At 36.4% G+C, this 23100-nt stretch overlaps 1 protein-coding gene across 18 annotated transcripts in view; it reads left to right on the top strand.

Annotated features, from left to right (window-relative positions):
* ERC2 (ELKS/RAB6-interacting/CAST family member 2) overlaps positions 1-23100 on the top strand; it is a 418139-nt gene that overhangs the window by 123155 nt on the left and 271884 nt on the right. For all 18 annotated transcript variants that reach the window (XR_005258403.1, XR_005258404.1, XR_005258405.1 and 15 more), the window contains one exon: positions 2276-2443. Coding sequence is in view for 2 of the 18 variants with exons in the window: in XM_038149364.1 (XP_038005292.1) it covers positions 2276-2443 (168 nt within the window). In the remaining 16 variants the exon portion in view is untranslated. The remainder of the gene's footprint in view (positions 1-2275; positions 2444-23100) is intronic.

The following is a 23100-nucleotide window of genomic DNA, read 5'->3' on the forward strand; positions in this document are numbered from 1 at the left end:
AGCCAAGCAGGACAAGCTGCATCAGACCTGTGGAAGCTGCTGTGTTATCCCAGCCACGGGGGAATGGTGTCAGTGCTTTGTTTGTCTGGGGAGCCAATCACCTCCAGCTCCCTTGACTTGAAGCTTTAGGCTTCTGCCTGGTGGCGGCTGATAGGCAGTGGCTGATAGGGAGAGCTGCTTTTGGAGAGCTGCTCCAAGGTCCTGACGAGCTCCTCAGCTGCAGCTGGAAGGCCCATCAGAGATTTCTGTGATTTGACTTCAGGGATTGCTTTCAGCTGTGAATCAAAGAAGTGATTAAGTATAAAGAAGATGTAGTAATGAGATTCAGATGAGGTCTTTTATGTTTATAAAAAGAGGTCTGAAAGCTTACTGCTACTATTATTTCTTGTTTTCTAATTGAAAAAATCATCTTTGAATCCCTTACTGCATGCTGCTTACAAGCTGAGAGATACTGTTACTGTAATATTGCAAAAAAAGTCTTAAAAATAAAATAAAATCTAGTGGAATATAAATCTTTTTTTTTCCCAGTGTATAGAAAGGCAATGAGCCATTTTAAAAGCAGGAAGAACATGCATTTTGAGATCCAATAGATCATCTAAATTGGTCCCAAACCAAGTTTTAAAGTGGCATTGAAAATACTTTTGCTTAGAATAAATTTAGTGTTACAAAACTCAGAATATACGTAAATATAGATTTGATGATTGTTTTGCACTTTGATAGTATTCTGATTAACTAGAGAACAAATTGCTTAATAGAGGAGACCCTTTCTGACTGTTCCAGGTGCAGAACTTTAAAATGCTAAGCCTCCATTTATGCCCTTTCAGTTTCTTCCATCTAGCTTTTTATTATGAATTAACCTTATCCATTTCTAGGAAATACAAACTTTAAACTCTTGTTCTTTATTTTCTAAAATTTGTATGTTTGAACTTTGGGTTAGTGAATCTAATATTTCTCACTTGCCTGACTGCCTGCAGTTGTCTTATAGATGGAGAATTCTAAATTGCCACAGCATACATTTTCAATCCAAACCTTGACTTGTCAGTGGTGAGCCTTGCAGCCAAAGAAAGCCTGTGAGTCCACTTAATGTGAACACTTCATGGTTCAGAGGTGCAGAAAAAGCCTCTGTTCAAGGAAACCTATCTCTGTAACAGTAAATGATTGCACTCTCTTTATCCTAGTTCTCTGCTCTGGTACTTCCTCTACTTTTATATTAGCACTGACCAAATTTCATGGGTATGCATTTTCTTGTAATCTTTTATTTGCAAATCAGCTTTCAATAATATGAAACTCACAGTGAAACAAAAAGTCTTGATTTTCAAAAACTTCATATATGACGAAATCTGTTCTTTACTCCCAAATATTCCCCAACTCCAGTATTTTATGCTGAGAGCTACTCAGCAGTTAATCTGTAACTGCTTTTCTGAACCAGAATCTGTAAACACTGGAAGTGCTCCTGAAGGCACCAACACGTATCCAGTGTGATTCTTGTAGTAATGATGGTTAAAGCCAAACATTCTCTTTCTTTAACGAATTGACATCTCTGCTGTTTTATTACTGTTTGAGTTGCATTAAGAGAATAACAAATTTGCATGCTTGAATATTTGCACAGCAAGAAATGAGAAAGTCAAGGGTGGTAACACATTCTGGGCTGTTGGAATTCTTTTGTGCTGTAGGCACACAGTTTGTGGTGACTGGGAGTGGGGCTGGGCCAGCCTCATCCCCAGTGGGCACAGCTGTGAAGCAGGTGAGCAGCACTGACAGCAATGAGCCATGGAGTGCCCAGGGGCACTGAGCAACCACCAAAGGGAGCAGAGAGCACACGGGTGCAGTGCATGTGGGATGAAGAGTATAAAAGGTTGTGCTGTAGAACAATAAAGAGCTGCAGATGCCTGAAGCCTTCTTTGGTGTTGGTTGTGCCTTCACTGGCTTCCTGATATTTTTGGGTGATGTTTTTTTCTTCTTTTTAATATTAAAAAAACCCACAAAACAAACCACAGTGATATATGCAGAGTGTTTTGCTTAGGAAAATCCTCAAATAGCCCTTATTTTGCTTGATGGGGATTTGTGATTACTGTAGAGAAGTAGTCAGACCCATTTAGTAAGAGATTTACACTGGAGAAAAGTGTAACAGGTAAAACAATGTCTTAGAGTTCAGTTCAAAAAATTATATTGAAGAGAAATAAACCATTTTTTAAGTGTGAATTAAAGAGTATTAGAAAAGAATATGCTAATGATCTCTACTGAACCCTAAATGTGCTTCCATTACTTACTGTAGGTTGATGCCTTGCGGTTACGGTTAGAAGAAAAAGAAACCTTTCTGAATAAAAAAACAAAACAACTTCAAGACCTCACAGAAGAGAAGGGAACCCTTGCTGGAGAAATTCGAGATATGAAAGACATGTTGGAAGTAAAAGAAAGAAAAATTAATGTCCTTCAGAAAAAGGTAAGATCACTGATGAAAGGGTATGTTGTACAACTTTTGAGGCGCATTTAAAGGAAATACTCCTGTTTCTTAAGGTGTATTACTATTAATATATTAAAAAAGATGCAGAGATCTTTAATAGTAAAATTTTCTAGTATAAAATGTCTTGCTTTTATCTGTGGGTACATTTTTTATAGTATTATATAATATATATTATATCAGAAAAATATTAGGTGCTGCTGTTGTCACAAAATTATTGGAGTTAAAGGAAAGTACTAAAAATCCTGATAAAACTTGTTATCCCTCAAGATAAGGGATTCCAGTATCCTTATGAACACTGGTTACTACTCTTTCCAAATAATATAAATAAAATGTGTGGGCCTGCTAAAGGATCAGGATACTGTGTTTTTAGCCTGGAGGACTTTCTTTTCTGGGTGGAGAGAAGGGGAGTGGAGAAGGAACCTAAATTAAGTCAGTTATTTGCTTTCCCTGTGTTCTAAAGACATTAAGAAGGGAGGCTCCCTCCAAACAGCCAAATTATCTTATTTCTAATTTTCCACAAATTCAACTAACGGCATTTGCTCTCTTTGGGAGTTGGATTCAGTCCATTACAGTTTTCACCTGGGGGAGTGGGAGGGAATTTCCTGTAGAGGCAGCTCTACAAGGGTTCTGCATGCAGCAGCAGAGAGTTCATTTCCGTATCCTTTTTCTCACACTCTCCAAAATATTTATGTACCACGTGTGTGCTGTTTGTGTCCTGTGTGTCACTGTTTACCATATAGAGATGCACTTGTGAATATACAGAGAAATGGAGAACAACTTTCTAGCACCATCTATATTTTACTATTCTCATCTCCTTTTACAGCCACTCCAAGAATGTCTACTCCTCCTTACTCTATTATTATGAAGGTAGTTCATGTTACTGTGGTTTTCCTCCAGGACTCATACAGGGTTCACATTGTCTAATTGTGCTTCTGTCTGCAGTTGCTTAAGTACTGAATTTAAAAAGCCAAGTTCTTATTTTCCAGAAACTGAGAGGGCTGCTTTTTCAGGCCTGGGAAGTAAGGCCTATCAAAGCTAGAATATAAGAACTCATCCACTTTAATCCTATTTCTGAATGTTTGCCTAGTTAGCAGTGCTGATCATGTAAAACAAAGCAAACTTCAAGGCTTTTATCCTGAATGCCAACTAGTTTTGGACATTTCTTGAGCACTCTGAAGAACAGAATGTATATTTTCTTATTGTTTGCATTCTAAAAAAAAACAACCCAAACCCCTGAACAAACCATCAATTTAATATTTCTCTTGTACTTAGATTTTGAGGAAATGGTTCAGTAAGAGGAATGTGTATTCAGTAATGAAATTTTTATGATGAGTAACTATCACAGAACTATCAGCACTCTGTCATGGCTTTGTCCTCAGAAATATGCAGCATAACACTTTTCCTGTTTTTAAGAAATCATGGCCGTTTTATTAGGGTGTGCAGATGGTCTTGCCTCTTTTGCTCTTGCTTCTTAGTGGACATAATCATTCTCAAACTGCACTCTCTCTCCTCACTAGATCATGGAATAAAATATGTCATAGCCTCATGAACTCTAGTATACAAAGAGATAAATCCTGCTAACAGCTGGGTGGAAAATTGGAGCTAGAACTGAACTGATGTTTTTAAAACTGGAAGTAGCACTTCCAGTAGCATTTTCTATCTGGAAGGTTTTTATTTCCTTTCATTAGGGGACTTGTGAAGTTTAGTTTTTCTGCTGTGGGCTGAATACTGGGTTTACTTAGAGAAGGATGAATTTTGATGATTATTTTTTAAACAAACAAAAAGTATTACATTTACAGCACGAAAGTTGTGTGTAGATTTGCTTCTCTGAAACATTCTTTATAACCACATTCTTTTAATGTGTAGATGTTAGCATGCTCAAAAATACTAATGCCAGATTGTCTTAATACCATTATTTTGTTAATAGGACAAGAATGTTGTATCTGGAAAATACATTTTTAAAATTAGCCTTGGGTCACATTTTCAGATCTGGATCTTTATTTTGCTTGTGTTTCTCTTCCAATATTCACTCACAAATCATTTGACTAAAGAGAAATTTGATTGAAATGTTGTCCTGCTCTGCTCACCCCTCATTTAGGTACATCTAGGGCATGATGCTTTAAATGATGCTTTTGGGGTTTACTTTTTGGGGTGTACAACTCTGAAGTAGAAAATGCTGTATGTCACCAATGCAAACTCAGGCTTTTACATTCACCTGGAAAAAAAAAAAAGAACAAAACAGTCTACTTGTCTGGTTAACCCAGGTGTTCAGCTTCATTTTGGCAGTGCTTGTTAGATCGTGACTTCTTGTGTTTAGGGTCCTTGAGCATTCCAGTGTCCTTGGCAGCTGATGAAATCTCATCTCTGGGTCACAATACTTACATGCAGAAGGGAAGCTGTTCTAGTTTTTTTTCCCAAGAAACTTTCCTGGCACTAGTGCCTTTCAGTTGTAGATAACTTTTCCCTCAGCAGATGAAGTTGCATCCCAGGCATTCATACCTTGTACAGTCCACATGCTCTGGCAAAGGGAGCACAGCTCCTTTTGGAGCACAGGCAGATTGGTCATGTGTTATTTCAGAAGTATGTTGAACTAGGTATAATAATAATTCCTAGCACTATAATATTTGTTATTGCAGTATTTTTGAACAGGCCCTTTTCAGGGGTTTTCAGAGAGTGTAGTAGTGGATGCTGTGCTTTAAGAAAAAGATTGTCCAATATGTCTTTCCAATTGCAAGCATAACTAAGATAGAAAATTATTTAATCTATCCTAATTACAGTTTACTTTAATCTAATTATAATTTTATCTTTTACTCCTTTCTGGATTGCACATGGCTTTTGCTTTCCTCCAGTTCTTGTTCATCATCTGAACTTTTGGTCACATCGTCCAGTATTGATTTCACTTTGGGATGGCAGCCAGACATGTCTGTGTTGAGCATTTAGAAACTTGTTCTCATTGTGCACATACATGTGGAGAATTCAGGGAGTGGAAAGCAAGATGGGCTGTTTCAATGACACTCAGGAGGTGGAACAATGACTGGGCCTCACAGTGGATTGCCCTGTGTTTACATACCCTCCCTTATCCAGGACTGCTCTGGTTCTGCTCACTCTCCTGAAAGCCCTTCTGAAACTGAAGGAAGTGCTTCCAGTTCTTCTTTGCAGGTTCTGTCTGGACATCTGTCTGGACAGATTCTTCTGACTGTAATATTTCAATGCTTGTCTCCATGTCCTTCTTTCTACTTAGGACCAAATATTATACCTTTGTATTTTTGTTTACTTTTGATATGAGACTTGTGAATAACCAGTTTTATTCCTGCCTTCAGTTGTTGATGCAAGATAGATGGCTACATCTCTCTCCACTCAGCCTGAAGTACCTCACTCAGCCTAAAATAACATTTGTTTAATAGTTGTATTCAAGTAACTGAAGAAGGAAGGATTTGTGTATAGTGCCTAAAAATATTTCTGTCAGTAATAACCTGAAAGTGAGTAGGAAGGAATATGTAACTTGGAAATATGCAATTTCTAATCTGTATTCTTTATGGAAAAAAAAATTACCAAGGAGATAAAACCATACCTTGAAAAACTCCCTTTGGAAAGTGGAGCAGTTCCTTCTCTTTTCCGGGTAGTTGTCACACGGGGAGGGAAGGACAAGTTCTGTTGAGTGCTCCCTACCAAAGGTGGGGAAGAATCAAACCCAAAACAGCTGTGGTGAGGCCCATGGGAAGCCATAGGAATGAACAAAGGGCAACAAGATGCAGAAAAATTTATGGGCTAGATAAGGATCTGATGGTGCATTGTCCTTCTGTGCAGAGATTTGGGTGCAATTTTTGACCAAATTGAAAAACTGCTGCACTATTCAGTATAATTTGAAGGCTTAAGGGAGGCCCAGCACTGGAGCAGCATGTGTTTAGAGGATTTGGATCAAGGTAGATTGGCATGGAGTAATAATAAACTTATGTCAATGTCAGAGGTGCAATATTACTTAATATTTCTTTCTTTTAGAACCTTTGGCACCACTGTTCCATTTTAGTGCCAGTAAAGTTGGGTATGCTGTTTTAATAGCCTTGTTTAACCTGGCAAAGCTAGTCTTACACCTCATATCTGTCAGTTTAGCATGCAGAGGGGCAGACCTCAGAAATCTTTATGTATTTCTTACCAGAACGTTCCAGTTCTATGAATGTGGCCGAGTTGTAGGCTGGAGGGCAAAAGTGCTGAGCTGGATGACGTCCCTCTGCTCCCAGATTTCACCTTTTGTACAGTAGGTAGAAGTGGAGTGTTTTGTCCTCTAGGAATCTACAGATACTTAAAAAGTCCAGTTATGTACTGTGAAGTAGGAGTCTCAGTGATGAAAACAGTAGCTGTTGAGACAAGAGCACTGTACAGGATGTAGACCTGGATCATATTAGGACAACAGCTTGTGGAAATTCTTTTGTGGGGACTATCATAAAAGAACACCGGCTAAAAGGGGCTAATATAATACTCTACCTTGACTTGCTATGTAACTTTTCATGTAAAATGTTGCAATTTCCATCTTTAATAGTTTAATCTTTGTGATTGATGAAGTGCTACATGACTAAGGGCCTTAACCTACCAGCTAATTAGCATTTGTAGGAAATGTCATAAAGTCTTAGTTCTCATGTAATAATTGCAATCTGTACCCGGAGTGGCTGGATTATGCACTTTAGGTGATATTGTCCAGTTTGTGTTAAATTGTGTTGCACAATTAATTGGATGCATTGCTGTTGGCTGTCTTCTAAAAAGGAGGAAATGTACATGTGGTCAGGTTAGGAGTGATTACACTCCTTTGTAAACAAAGGAGTCCTGTATTACTCCTTTGTAAACAAAGGAGTCCTGCTCTTGGCCTGAGAAATTTGCACCGGTATTATTGCTTGATGCAGGCTACAAGTAGGACGAGCAAGCATGTTACTGATAGAAGATCCCTTTGGAATTTTTTTTCCCATGGTTTAATCCGCTGGAAACATGTTTGTGTATTCCTGGGAAGGGGTCAGGGCATGACAAAGGACATTTTTTATTGACTGTGTCAAATTCTATCAGAACACTGTAAATAGGCTGTTATGTGAGCTGGCATTTTGCAATCACAAATCAGAGATCTATTGTATTTCTGGAGTCAGATGATAAATTCTGAGTGAGTTGTTCTGCAAAATCGAGCCATGTTCTGACCATAGAATTAGGTGTTGAAAAAAATATAATTGGGAAGTCTTTCTGGTGTAGCATAAAAGTTTTGATGTTACAAAACTGCTGTGGTGACTACTAACTTTTGTATTATTTAAGAATTGAATCTTTAATAGTGTATGTCCATTTTAAGACTTCAGTGTTCAGTGTACTTGAGTATTAGAAAATTGTACTTTGTTGGCTACTAAGGCTTATAGCTTTGCCAAATCATGGTATGTTTTTCAGAACAGTCTGACAGTGAAATTGAACTAAATATAGTCAGTTGTTCATCCAGGGTGGTGGTGTTACTGATCCAAGTACATTATCAGAAAAACGTGTCCTCGAGGATTCTGCGCAATCAAATGCAACTTTAGGACTGTTGGGTAACCACAAATCCCCCTTTAGCCTAACCAGTGCAACTGTTGGGATGCTCTCAACCTGTGCACAGAGACACTGAGAACAATGTCATTAAGATCAGAACTGGGATAATTTTCATTTTTCTTTACCTTAATTTCCCATTCTTCGTAACACATTATAGTACTAAGTTTTACAGTTTATAAAAGATCACTAGAAATATGTGACCCAAATACATTCACTTAGTGGAGCCAACCTGAATGTTCATCCAGTCAAAAACCATAGTTATGAGTCTAGGTCCTTGCACATTGAAGTTCAGGATCGTTAGAAACTTTTCCAGCCTTTGCTTGAATGGATTGCCCTTTCCAATGAATTTGGGACCCACTGAGGCTAGAAGTCCAGAATTTTGTTGTTCTCCCCACCTCTGTTCTCCATGACCTGCTTGCTACTGCTGTTCCTTTTCAAGCCTACACTTCAAAAGGAGAAGAGATGGATTACACACTTCTGCTTGCTGGCCTGTTTGAAAATAAGCTCTTACCTCTGTAGGAGAAAACCACCAAATTCCTCAAATAGAGTTTCATGAGTTACAAAATTCAAAAACTTTTATGCGATGCCAGTTCTGTAAACATGGTAATTTTTGAATAGTGGGTGTACTGTAAATCTCAAGTAAGTCTCCAGTAAGTCTCAAGACTCTCAAGTAAGATGAAATACTGACTGCAATTGTCTGCACTACAATAAGAAGTTATTGTAGATCAAGTTATGCTTGCTGGTTTTGAGAGGATTCCTCAGAGGATGAAGAGAAGGGGATTGTTGAACCCCAAGGTTGTTCATAGAATACACAAATGCTCCCACACACTGTGTGTCATCTGCAAAGTGGGACTGAGCCTAATGAGGCACTTACATAAGGGTTTCACACTGCTGGTGTGACACCAGTGCTGCTGGGGGGAAGGAAGCTGCCCTTCAGCTCTGAAATGTCAATACTAATTAACAAAGTTATCTTTAAATATGATATTAAGTTTTATTCATGCTGAGAAAACAGCCAACTCACATGCTGGGAATTTTAAGCTTTGTGAAGAGTAATATTGTCTATTTAATAGAGTTGGGGGAAATTTCTTTTGAAGTGTGAAAGAGGTCAGTTATGTGTAGTGTGACTGGGCAAAAGGGAAGGTGAAGTTGTCATATTTTGGAGGTTCAGTAGACCATATAAGAATTATTTAGGGAAATTGATGGCTACATATATATCTGAAAAAGAACCAGGGAAAATCAGAATTGTTTAGGAGAAAAATATTTTTCTTGGAAGAAATGAAATTTCTCTCCAAAAAAATGTAATAGAAGTCTACTAATTTAAATTGAAAATTATAAGGGAAAGTTTTATCAGTGTAATAGAATAATTTTACATGGAGGTATCCTGCTGTCATGACTCACTTAGAAGTTTTAGCTGCTGACTGAGGGTGTATTCATGTAATTCCCTGCTCTTGGAACTGCATCTTTGAGTGGCAGCCTGGCTATTTCCCCACTGTCTCAACATGACAGACTCAGCTGGTTTTGTACCTGCCAGCAGTTTAGCGCTGAATCTTTGACAACTCATTGAAATGACACAAAATCAGATCCCCCAAGAAGCAGTGAGTGGAACAAAGTATTGCACAAGCCCAAAAGACTTGTATGTCTTATTACATGCTGATGTTTTTCTTGGAAACTTTCAAGGTCCATGCTCCAGGTGAGTGATTTATGGCAGGGAGGAAGGAGGCTGGGTGGCTTCTCGCCTTCAGTGACTGACACAGACATTGATGAGGGGGATTCACAGGGAGAGGCACATCTCAAATCATAATTTTATGAAATGTTCTTTAGAAAATAAATGTATCAGCTAGTTAATTATACGCAGTATTATGAGAAGACAGTTTTAAATCTGAAGTGATTCAGAAATGATACATTGTATGCATGATTTCACCTGCAATTTAATTTTTATATTCTGATGTGCAGAATATTCAGCAATATAGTGACTGAATAACATTAATCAGGATAAACCATCCTTGCCTAATCCTGAAATAAATAGATCCCACTGCCCTTGTTCACCTGCTTGCTGGGGTAGGCAGTTACACTTGATCTGCAGCTTTACCTAGTGTATATCCAAGTTTGTTATAACTGGGAGTGAAAAAGAAACATTTCCTACTAAATGTAAAAAGCAGGCTTATGCATTAAGAGTTGGGTTTTAGCATTTTTGTAGTATATTAAAACTCTACTCTTCTGTTGGCATAGAATCAACCACCCTAATTTACACATTGCTAGAGCTCCTTAATGTTGGCAGTTGTGCTTTCCTGGTGGTATTCCATTGCTGTTCCTCTGGCTGAGCACTCTGGGTCTAGAGACTCTAATACCTCAGTAAACTGGGTATTTAATCACATTTGGAAAAGCATCACCCTTCACCTTTGAGTGGAGCTGTTACTGGCTTTATGAAATCATGAAGTTCAAAGACTCAGGAGTATGCATGCAGATAAGTTTAATGGTAACAATAAATGAGAGTTGTTATCTTCATACTTCTCCCTTCATATTATTGTTACCAGATGTGACCAGAGCTAGTGGTGCCAATTTGGTCAGATTGCTTTGATAATTTTCTTGTTGCCAAGCAGTATGTATTTCTTGGTGGGAGAATCAGCAGTGGTATGTTTGAAAATGAGTAGAATAAGTCCAACTTCAGAATGGAATCTGAATCTAATTCACTTCCTTCTAACACACCTGACTTTAATTTTTAACGCCCGGCCAGGCACAGTGCTAAGATCAAAGTGAAACAAAGAGGAGAGAGTAAAGCAATTCTTGGGAAGTAAAAAATAAAAATGGCATAACATTGTGTAATCTTTCATATATGACAGAAATATTTGGCTTATTTACCATTCACTTAAGAATAAATCTGCAGTAAATTTGCTGAAGGTAATTATGCCAGCAACCCCCCTTCACTTATCAGGGAGAAAGATCAGGCCCACTATTTTTATTACCTAAGAGATACCTTAATTTGACAGCAGAAATCTGCATTAATGTCCCCAGAAAGGCACAGTCTTTCATTGTTCTGTGCTTAACCCCATGCCAAAGTGACTGTACACCATGGGAACCTCTGCACGCTGCTCTCTGTAGAGCCTTCTGCTGATCTTGAGGGAGAAGCTGCTAGAAGTCCACAGGAATCTGTCAAGTTTGCATCTGAAGGCTTGTTGACAGACAGGACTGGAAGGTGTTAAAGCATAATTTAAATTTGAGTGAAGTACCTGCTGCGTCCTATCACAAATTCTTCATTCATGGTTAAGTCTGGGATTTTGTTGTGGATGTCATGGGAGCCATTAATCGTTTGATTTGAATGTTTATTTAATATAAATCCATGACTTTTGAGATTCTTTGAATGTTGGGAGGACAGTAAACAGCTGATTAAATGGGAAGAACTTCAAAGTATAGAATTAGAATATAGTAATAGAAAACAAGAGTTTGTTAATTTAGTTGCAAAATAGGTTACCCCCGTAAACTGTCCTTGGGAGCTTGTCTTGTTGTGTTAGAATTACAATAATTAGATTAACAATAATTTCTTGCATGACATTTTGTGTTCATCAGTTCTCAGTGTTTGCACCCTTCAACTGTTACTGATTTCTCGGTCAGTTTTTTCTGTCAATTTGTGAAATGTAATATAATTCATCCTCTGTCTTGAAATTTTTGGATTGCAACACTTTCCATGAATCCTTATAAATCCCCTCCTTGGGGGAGGGGGAAGAAGATACATCCAGACAGGTAGCTCTTTTCTGTCTCTGATTGTTCTGTAGCATCATTCAATCCAAACTGTCAGTAGTATCTGCCATCTGAATGGGAGACACTGAAAATGGAGTTGTTGTCAGACTGTTGTAGCTCCATTGCTAAGTGATGCTCAAGTTTTTTGGAGGATTTTACAGTTAAAATTAGGTGCATTTTTTTGAAGAGAAAGCCTGACAAAAATTGATTGGTAATAATTCTTTTGATTGCAGAAGTACAGAGATAGTCTGTGTAATATATTGATACAGCCTGTAATACTATCTAATTGATATAGACATCATCTCTAAAGGACTTCCAAGTCCTTGTTCTTAACTTCAAGCTCCTCACTCACCCCTCTTGTGAGGATTTTATCCAGTGTCTGTCAAACCCCTCCGTGCAGAGGGGTACATGGCTCACGGAGTCAACATGAAGCTGAGTGGGAGAGAGCTGTATCTGACAGCTGCTAAAACTTCTCATTGTCCAGCAAAGAAACACGAATCAGAGAAAAAAAAAGGACATATTTTGGTATAGTAGGTCAATGTCACTGACATTGCAGCAGCAGGTTACCTTCAAATGCATCTTCAGCATTTTCCTGTAATTGTAAAAGGGACTACGAGTGTTCTTCATAGATCCTTTCATCAAAGCTTTTACAATAAATAAAAAAACTTGAATGAAGCAAAATGCATAAGGATGGATAAATTGATTAACAAATTGTAGGCATCAAAGTCCTAATGAAAACTGATTCAGAGAGAAAAGTATTTCTGTCATAGGTGTAATTTATAAAAATTTTCCTTGATTTTTGTGTTGTTGATGGTATTAGAGTGAAGGTAAGTTTCACATACCAGCCTGCTGGTTTTGAGGCAATACCAGATAAAGGAAATTCAATCATTTTACTTTTTAAGGGACATTTTTCATACCAAAAGCAAACTATCTTAAACATAAAACCATATCAGATTACAGATTACATCCTATTCAGACATTTCCATAAAAGCATTGCTGACTTACCTTTGCTGCTATAGAGAAACTAAACTGTTCAGCAGATGTTGATTAAAGACATCCAAGTTGATGCGTTTAACATTTCAGTTTAAGTTTAGTGGTGCTTTGATAGTTTATATGTCTAAAGACTGTGCCTGGCCTGCAGTAACTAATGGTGAAACTCAATATGTGCATTGTCTTTGGTGCAGCTATAGTGAGAATATCAAATTACATCTCATCTGAGATCTCTGATGAACCTTTTGAACACTTCAACTCTTAATGGGTCTAAACCTATGTACATTGACCATATGTTAATTTAGAATTATTTAGAAAAGACATCTCTAAGGGGGCAGGGATCTGTTATCCTTCTGCAAAAGCTTTCCTTTCATGGAAGTGTATTCCACTGTCTCTCATATATGAATATAGGTGGTTTCTGTAACCAAGGAGCTAAAGGGAAACTTTCCAATTGGAAGAATATTATTATTTCTGATTAATTGCTGCCTAACCATTTCAGCTTTGCTGCTCTGGGTTTTTTTCCTACTTTTTACCACTAGTACTTTGGGAAACTCATATAAAATGATACCATGTGAAACTGGATTCTCCATTACAATGTTTTAAATGCCATTTTGAAGGCCAGGGTGTTCTTATAGTAGAAATAAACATAGCTGTATTAAATTCCTATATCCATTATTTATAGTAGTGAGGGGACAGGGCTCTTATTTTTACTTTCAATGTCAATTTTTTTTGCTATTACAAATTAAAAAAAAAATTAATCTAAAATTAATTTCAATTTTTAGGACATTCCTCCTCCCTTTTCAACCTTTCTGCCCCTTTATGCCTTAATTTGAGAATAAGGTAGTGTAATGTTTAATAATTTTCCTCTGTTGGATGATGTATTATGTTAAGTAGAATATTTTATAAGAAAACTGGAAAATAGAGAATATGGGAAACCTCAAGAAAATTGGTAAGAGCGTGGTGGAAAGAGATACTTAATTAAGGACTAAATGGGATTGAGCAGTTTTAAAGGACCATACTCAAAATGTTTTTCCCTTCAGGTGTGAAATATCTGTTATTTACAGATATAAGTTCTATGCAATTAATTTATTGTTTCAAATTAGGAGCAGTACACATATCTGAAAGTTTCTCCATTAATGAAAGTATCCTGGGATTTCTCTGAAACAATCAAGTAAAACTAACATGATCTATTGAGTGAATTATCTGTCTGTACTTTTAAAGTTTTTGTACCAAATATGTTTAATATTGTCACACAGTTCTGTGTGAAAGGGATGTTGTGAAACTGTTCATATTAGGACATACAAAATTATGGTTATAATGTAATTAATGGCCAGGTCTTCTGACAGAATTAGTAATAGCATGTTGGGATTAGGCATTTGCTATTTTTGAAATTGTGTGTGATCTGACTTACACTGTCCTTTGCCTGTGGAACAGTGTGATGGTGTTTGAATGTGCATTTATTTTGCTTTTGTCTAGACTCTTGTATCTTTTATAGCTTTGCATTGGAATCAAAACTACAGGAGTTGTTTAAAAGGGAAATGTATTGAGTTTCAAATTCAAACCTTACAAAGCATGTTAAATATCTCTTTAAACTTTCCAGGAAGGGAAATAAAGGTATTCTTTTCTTTCACTCAGGCTGGTGATTTAAAGAGTAACCTTAAGCCATCAATAGAAATATACAGTGGTGTTAGTAAAAATAAAACAGATATTTTTAAAGTATTACAGTGCACATGTGCATTAACTAAAATATGAAAAATAGGCAAGAAAACTGGGATACTGCAAATTATGATAGAGTTTAAATTTGGTGTTAATTCCTTAACTGGATTGCTAACATCAAGTATATGGTATTTTAGTGGAGCAGTGGCTTTCTAGATTTGAAATATTTTATTATAAATCATAATTCTGCCTTGAATATGAAAAAAAATCCAAGAGAGCAAGAATACAAGTGAAAAAATACTTTAGGTAATAAAAAAATATTGAAGGTGATTGAAGAGCGATCAAAAAGAATAAAAACAACTGCAGTTGAGAGGGACTTATTTGGAGTGAGAATGACTTTTATCTGATATATAACTTTATTCAGCATTTTCATTTAGAAAATATTCTTCACTGTTTCAATTAGGAAAAAAAAAACAACCCCAACCACCTTTGAATGCAGATGAAGAAAAGGAGATGATGACTAGCCCAAAAAGAAATTTGGAGTGTTAAATGCCAGGAGGCAATGATTAATACAGTTTTGAATAGTAGTTCAAATGAGAAGTGGTAGTGAAAATTGCCAATATTCTGTCTGCAGAAATAATGGGTAGTGGAGCAAAAGATGATAACTGCTCTCTAAATGGCTTTTGTGTCATCCCACCTGAAAAACCATGTGTGATTTCAGACATCTCGTGGTCAGAAGAAGGATGGAAATATGAAAGTGTCAGACAAGAAGAATGGTCAAAACCTGTCGGGTTTGGGTATCTGTCTAAAGTCAGTAGAGCTTAGTTTTTTATTTTAACATTCTGAAGGTATAAATATCACAAATGAGGATAAATTATTTTGGACAGTGTAAATCTTATAAAATGAGTAGCATGAAATCAGATTGACAAGGTCATCTATTAAGTGATTGGATAGCCTTCAAATGGGAAAGGAAATTCAATTATCATAGGTTTTTCATTGCTGGGTAACAGGCAGTCCTGGAAAGGATCTTAGGGTATTACAGTATGTTCCACTGCCCACAAGCAGGATTTTAAGGAGATTCTTACAGTGAATGAAAACATTTTTTTTCTCTAGGGATTAAGGCAGGCTTCAAGCCTTTCCACATCACAACCTGCTCAACCTTTTCACTTTGAAATAAAGCAGTTTGTAGGGTTTCCTCCTGTTATTCAGAACTCAAGCTTATGGCTCTTTTCTGTAATGGAAATCTTTTTTTCTGGATGTCTCTCTGTTTTCCTATCTTAATAATTTTCCTAAGGATATAAAATTACTATATTGCTCTTTAATAACTGTATTTATTTTAATAATGTGTTGTAAAGTGAAATAATTTAAATTAAAAGTAAGGTAATATGCTTTTTAGTGTGGTAATATGCTTTTTAGTGTTTTGGATATCCAAATGAAATCTGCTTTCAGAACAGACTAGTCATCTCTTTCACAGCTTATGTTGTTTTTCCTTTTCTATTACCTATATTTCCCTTTATTTCTGTTACCTTTATTTCCCATATTTCTGTATTTTAAAGCACAGCATACACCTTTTGTTACTCCCTGTTCTTGTCCAGCCTTTTGATTTCTCCGTGTTCATTGCTCTGGAAAACTTCCCAAGCTACTGTCGAACTGGCTTCTGCTCTCCTTCTGCAGCCTCTTGAGGTGCCTATTCTTACTCGGTTTCTTTTGTAGCTTTCCTTTTCAGTGTTCCCTGTTGCCCAACACTTGTCTGTACAACTTGTCAGCTGCCTCTCTCTTCTCACCATCTGTTAACTTTTATGTGAGATGTGCTGTAACTTTTCAATCTGGACAGAGGCCCCCACGTCTTCCCAGTTGATACAGACATAGTAAGAATGACAAGCTACCCACTGAAAATCCCATTGAACTTCAATGATCTGTATTAAAATTATAAGAATACCGAAGCAGCTTTCTTTTTTTCCTCCATGTGAATTTACATTATAGTATATTAAAGTAGACGTACTTCTCTCACTTGCATGTGACACAGTGTAACAGTTTTTCATGCAAAGTAGTCTTCAAAAATTTTTGTGTAAGCCTATGTAGCCTACTTTATAGGGATATACACCAGATAGTACAAAACTGGCCATGAGTAGAATATCACCAGATGCTTTCAAGCAGCAGAAGGGGTAGTATTTTTCATGGTTAACTTTGACTAGTAGTCAGGTGCTTTCAGTGTGCAAATTGGGCTAGACTTCAAAAAAATTTCAGTAATCAGCTTGTAACTCATAAAATACTGTGAGATGTAGGTACCCGACCAAGCCAGCTTGAAAAGCTGGCCCTCATGTATACAGACAGACTTTATAAGAGGCATTAGCTTAAGAATGAATGTCTGCATCCTCTTGTTATAAATGGAATTATGTGTTAGTTTATTTTGTATTTCTGTATTTACTATCTGGAAAATACCTATTGCATTCTGAATTACATCACAGTAAATACATATAATGAGAGCAAAAGCTTTTCAATGGATGTCTTGCAAGATTGTGAGTCCTGCTTAGAAGAGTCTAAGAGTCAAGCTGTTTTGTTCAGAGAATTTATTGGCCTCTGAGGAGAAGGAGACAGAGACTGAGTATTTCCAGATACACAAGTGGATATTATCAGCCCAGGCTTCTTTTGGCTAGCTTCCTGGTGAAGGTTAATTTTAGCGTTAAGTTCCAGCTCTTTCTCAGCTTGAGTCTGGCAACAGAAGTCAAGCTTGGAGTCCAGGAGCTCCTTTCTGTGTGACAGGCTTCTCCTCTCTTGGCTTGTTTGCCCACTGACCTGCTTTTATAGCCCTGTAAAAGTATCAGTTGACTTGAGGGCAGAGCTCTTCCCTAAGCAGCCCTGGGGGAGTTTTCTTCTGCTTTCTGTTTGAAAACTCAGTGCACACCTCTTTTTCCTTAATGCTTGTTGATACCTCTGAATCCTTCCTGTACCTGCACTTTGAATCCTGTATTGTGGAAGGATCTAGAATCTTACAGTAAGTAAAAGTAGATGAATTATTTCCTTCAGTGACTGCACAATAAAACAAACATACATGCTTGTTTTGGAAGAAGAAGAGGAAAAGATAGTTATCACTTTTGATCTCCTATTTTAGCTGCATTATCGTCTATTTATTGATGGAATAGGATGCTCTCAGTTTCTATGTGTACATGAGACGGTAGATTGATGTTTCCAGTCATGGAATAAAGACTTTTTTTTAAAGTCACATGTAACAGGTACTGACCAGAGAGTATTACTGCATATCCCAGTAAATGACATACCTGTTTCCCTACCAATCAACAGTTCATAGATTCTTTTCCCCCTTTTTATATATTTTTTTCTCTCTCTGAAATGATTGGGTATATGTATTTTCTATTTAGGTAAAGTTCAAATCCTATTGGATTTTTTTAATTTACTGTAATAATACTTTATGCTTCTGTACTGTGCTGTCTTCCCTGAGATTTCTCTAATCCTCAGTTGATGCATTTAACAAACTGAATCATACAGAACGAATAATGACGTGGGAAATACTTGCACATTATGGGAGTAGATCTTTGAATTCTACTACAGACTTGCTTTCCTTAGCATACTCTGGGAAAGTTTAATTACTGTGTAACAGCTGTTCAGAAGCTTGATATCAATGTAAATTTCATGTCTTCATTAATATAATTTTTTTTTGCATTTGCAGCTTTATGACTATATGTTGAGTGGATATGTTGAGTTAGACTATCAAATGAATGGATAGAGTGAACATATGGGACTAAACTGTTTATAGCAAGAATGTCCTGTAGATCTTAGAATATTCCTCTATTCCTCAACTGCTTACTCCTTAGGACAGAGATTTGTTGTAAGAAGATGTGACATTTTTAGTAAGATACAATATAAAAGCAACTCTTTTTTGCTTTTATAGAACAGCAACTCTTTGTGCTGCTCGGGTGGCTGAACCCCACAGCTGTGATTCTGCTGTCAGTGTTACTTCATCATACTTCATCAGTTGATACCTTTCCCTTCTTTTTGCTTGTTCTATTTTCTTCAATTAATTCCATGAAAGTTCCCATCTCCACATATCAGCATCTGTGTTAACTTGCTTTTTTTTGCCTTGTGTTTTCTTTATATTTGGTTGCTACTACAGCTTTAGTGTTCAATTAGACACCAGTTAGAATTCTAAGCCTTATTTTGCTTGAATACTGTGTAAACTAACATCCTTCTGGCCCAAAGCACTTGGTACTTCTATAGAGGCAAATTGCATGTAAAAATCAGCAGCTTCAGACAAAGGAAAAAGAAAATATGATGGTTCTGCTTTGAATAAGATAGACACTATCATGTGGTTGCTAATGTAAATGAATGTATATATAAAATATATATTTTTGCATATATAGAATATAGATATAAAAATAGTGATCAGCCATAAGATTTTCCAACCCCATTATTGATCTGATCAGCTCTGTGATCCTAACAGCCAAAATCTGAGTTTATAGAAGTAGAAAATGTGTTAAGTGGAATTCCTGTAACTCTGGGGGGAAACAGTGCAAATGTACATCAGGAAAAATGCTCTGATTACCTTTTTTTTGTTTTGGTTTCCTATTCTGGTCTTATATATATTTCTGTTTTTTAAGCTTGTCAAGTAGAGCAAGATTGGGAAGGATTATTTTCTTCCTGCTGGGGTTAGGTTGGAAGGTGGCAGGGGGGTGATCCCCAGCTCCTGGCACTGCCCTGTTCCCTTGTCATTGGGCTGATGTGTGAGCAGTGCCTGCTCCAGCAGCTCCTTTGGGACAGTCACTCTGCAGCAGGGCTGGGGCACTTTGAGCTGTCCTCCTGAAGGCAGCTGGAGGTACAAAGTCTTCAGACGCATCAATCACTTCTTGTGGAAACCTTGCAGACCTCCTGAGCTGGAGACTGCTTTCTCCATGGGCACACAGCACATCCACAGTTGGAGATGTCCTTTTACATCACCTAAAGGGCTATGCAATATTTATGGACACCTTTAAAAGTACCTTTACTGTCTCTGATTTGGTAATCCAGTAGGATCGAGCTGGCCATATGCTTTGGGCCATCTAGAACCTGTAGTGTTGAAGAAAGTCTCATGGGGCAAAAAAGCACAAGAATATAAAGATTAAAAGCACTATTTAATCATTTATACTGTTGTAATCTGTAATAATTAAAATGCTGCTGTATTACTTCAATTTGGAAAATAAAAATTTGCAAGATAGTAATAGGAAGGCACTTTGGAAATATTTTAAATTGAGAATATATTACACAATAGGCAGCTATCAGGAAGAAGTGTAATTCTTTTGAGACAAAGTCAAGCACTTTAGTGGATGTTGTATCTGCTTATGGAATCCAAGAGTATTTTATCATGTCATTATAAGATTAGGATTTACAAGTTTTTTCCAGTTACATTAGTCAAGCAAAAGATTAGTTCAAATCGTAACTTTAATGAACATATTCAGCTGCAAGCAGCAACCCTCTATTTTATAATATTTTAAGGAGTTGTGTATTCTAGGACAATTTTGTAACATAACATTTATTTTAATTTTGGGAATCTAAAAGTATGGGATACTTTGCTTTTGAAGGAATATTCCTAGTTAATGCTTGTCCATCTACGTACTTAAAAGGAAGACAAAGTGAAAGTTACTGGCATTGGTTGAGGAAGCACTTTTGGGGCAGTCTCTTTCAAGTCCAAAGGCAATCTGCAATTTCAAACTGTTGAAGCAGAATTTCTCCTTGAAAATGGGCTCATTTTATTGCTGGAAATTCTGCTTTAACTAAGAATTGCATTTAGGTAGTGACTGTAAGGAAAATTTCCCCTCTCACTCCATGGGCTGAAACTTCAAATAGCTGCTGTAGAGCCTGTAAGTTTTCAAATATTTTGCCTGATATGATATTTAATAACTATACACCATTTGGAAAAAAAATTGCTAAAACTCAATAGTGCTCTACAAAAACTATACCTCTGTATTAAGTCTACTGTTACTACTCAGATAGTAATATTTTTACACTCATGGTAAAGGAATTTCCTTTTTTCTGGTTGTTTCATTACAAATTAAGCATGCACACATCCACAGGCACCAAAAGGAGATGTTGGGATGTCTGTAGACATCTATTTTGCTGAGTCACTACCAAAGCTAGCTGGTTCTGGGACATCCTGAGATGTTTCAGAAAAGGACCATATGAGCCAGAACATTTACCATGAGTCTTACTAATAAAAATAAATTATGTGTAAGTGGCCATTTGGTTTTATGTTTGAACTATGCCTGGTTTTTCCTGTTTTGATTAATAGCTACATTACTTTTATTTTGCTATCTATGTCTATAAGGCAGAAGCTAAAGTCTGAAAATGAATACTAAGTTTTAAAGTAGTCATAGATAATGCTCATGTTGGATGAATGCTGCTTATTAAATCCCTTTTTCTTGTTTAAAGTAGACTCTAACAGTACTTGGAAAATTGTTTAGTAGGATTTAATTTCTTAAAATACAAAGATTTTTTTGGTAATTAATGCAAATGATACATACAAAAGTTCTGTTTTCTCTCCTAGGTTTCAATTTTAAATTTATATAAAACTAAACTTGTGTTATTGACCTATTTCACTGGAATTGACATGGTCTGCACTTCAATATGAAACTAATCTTGAAGACTTCTGCCTGTAGAAATTTAGAATAAAGCAAAATGAACTTTTGGAGTAAAAAAACCCCACTGTTACAAAATACTGTCTGAGTTATTTAAAACTTAAATACAGAGAAGAGAGGGAAATACTTGCTGCTAAGTTTAAATATATGGCTTTATGGTTTCATTAGCTAGGACCAAGAAGTCTTAGATAATGTCTCTCTTCCAAGTTCTTAAATTCTCTTAGACTTCAATGCGTATCTCTGAAAGCAAATTGTTACAGCATGGAACATTTCCTTTGATTATATAATTTTCTTGCAAGTTCCATAGTACAGTATCTTAATTTTGACAATGAAAGGAGTTGGTTTTTTTTTTTTTTGAGAACTTGGGTTACTGGAGACTTTTAAAGCCTGTCTGGAGGTGAGATTTAATTTAATCCCTTGAGTATTTAATAAGCATTCCTGAGACTGTCGCCAAAAGGTGACAAGATTAGCACTTGAGGTTTATTGCCAGGATGCCTCATAGGAAAGACATTTATCTATAAGGGTGTTGTTTTAAAAGAAGGAATAAAGTCTGGGTTAAGCTGTGGGAATATACACACTTTCTGAAATGCAGAAAGAATAGAGCACTTTCTTTTCATCCTGGCACAGGGAATAGCAGTTTACAGAGGTAAGAGACAGATGTTGACAAATCTTCACAGTAACTGACTGCCTATCAGAAAAAATAAGTACTTGAGGCTTAAGATGGTCTTGACAGTCCCTGCCATAAACTGAATTCAGGCATGCTCAAAAGTCATTATTCAATAATAGAATTGTATTCTTACATAAATGCTTGTACCCAAATATATATGTGTGTTGGAGAATGACAGAGGTTACCAGAAGGTCTGTTGTTGTTTCTGGTTTTAAAAATCTCAGGAACAACTAAATCGTATTTGTGTTCCAAGATTTTAGCATGTGAGACCTCTCAATCTCTTTGTCTCCTGTAATCTTGTTGAGAGAGCTCTGTGATTAACTGGTCATAAAGTCTTGTCTGCATCAGTAGGTCCTGGCTAATCCTGTGCCCATCCCAAAGAACGAATACTCTGTGGTACTGATTCTACTTTAGCATACCCCAGTGTGGTCCTGTTCCCATCAAAGTATTTCCTTCAGGTTTATATAGCACAAATAGAAGAATAATTAGATCCTTTCCTCTTATTTTATCTATGGAGTATGTATTGAGTGACTTATTTTAAAGCAGTTGTGATTCAATGGGGATGTTTTTAATTTGCTGCCTGTTCTCTTTTACCTCTGAGGAAAGAATTTTGTAAATGCTGAATAATTTTAGAACATGTTTTCTTGGTTAAGAGTTGGCTCATATTTTCAATTAGTTTTAAGAGGAAGGAAATCGTGTAAATGCTGTGGAATTCAGATAAGCACTGTGCATAGGAAATAAGTACTTTAATTTAGGGTGCCTAGAATTGGTAGGTCAAGCTGATGATAGTAAAGGACCAGATCTTAACTTTGTTTCAAAGAACATGTAATCAATATTCAGTCTCCTGTTTTATTTCCCTTTTACTTGAGAATTTGTTTTGGTGAAGCTGAAATGTGCAATTGCTTAAGTATTCCACAGGGTGTCATGAGGCAGTTGTTGGAATCATTAATACTTGGATGAAGTAAAGAAAGAAACATAGTGTGCAGTCCTCTGAATGCCAGTTAATGTAATTTTAGATGTGACTAATACACATGCCATAAAATAAAAAGTTCTTAACTCATTAACACGTGTATCATGTTTCTGTATCTGTATAAAATATACACACGAAGAAAAATATTGCAAGAGGTCATTCACAAGAGTAAGCTATTCTATGTCAGGTCTTCCCAAAAAGACCTTTCTATATATTCCTTAGTATTTTATAGTTTACACAGCAAGTGGAATCTTTGGCTCATAGCAGTAATCTGATATACTAAGCGGTGTATATATTAAAGAAAAAAAAAAAAAGGAAAAAGAAAAAAGGGCACAAGACTTGTATTTGACATACTGTAAAGAATTTCTAATTGAATTGTGCTCCTCCAAATTTTCTTTCAAATTTTGTTTTAATTTTTATTTAAATTCTTTTAAAATTTAATTTT

This window comes from Motacilla alba, chromosome 12, assembly GCF_015832195.1.
Source record: "Motacilla alba alba isolate MOTALB_02 chromosome 12, Motacilla_alba_V1.0_pri, whole genome shotgun sequence".
Taxonomy (NCBI): domain Eukaryota; kingdom Metazoa; phylum Chordata; class Aves; order Passeriformes; family Motacillidae; genus Motacilla; species Motacilla alba.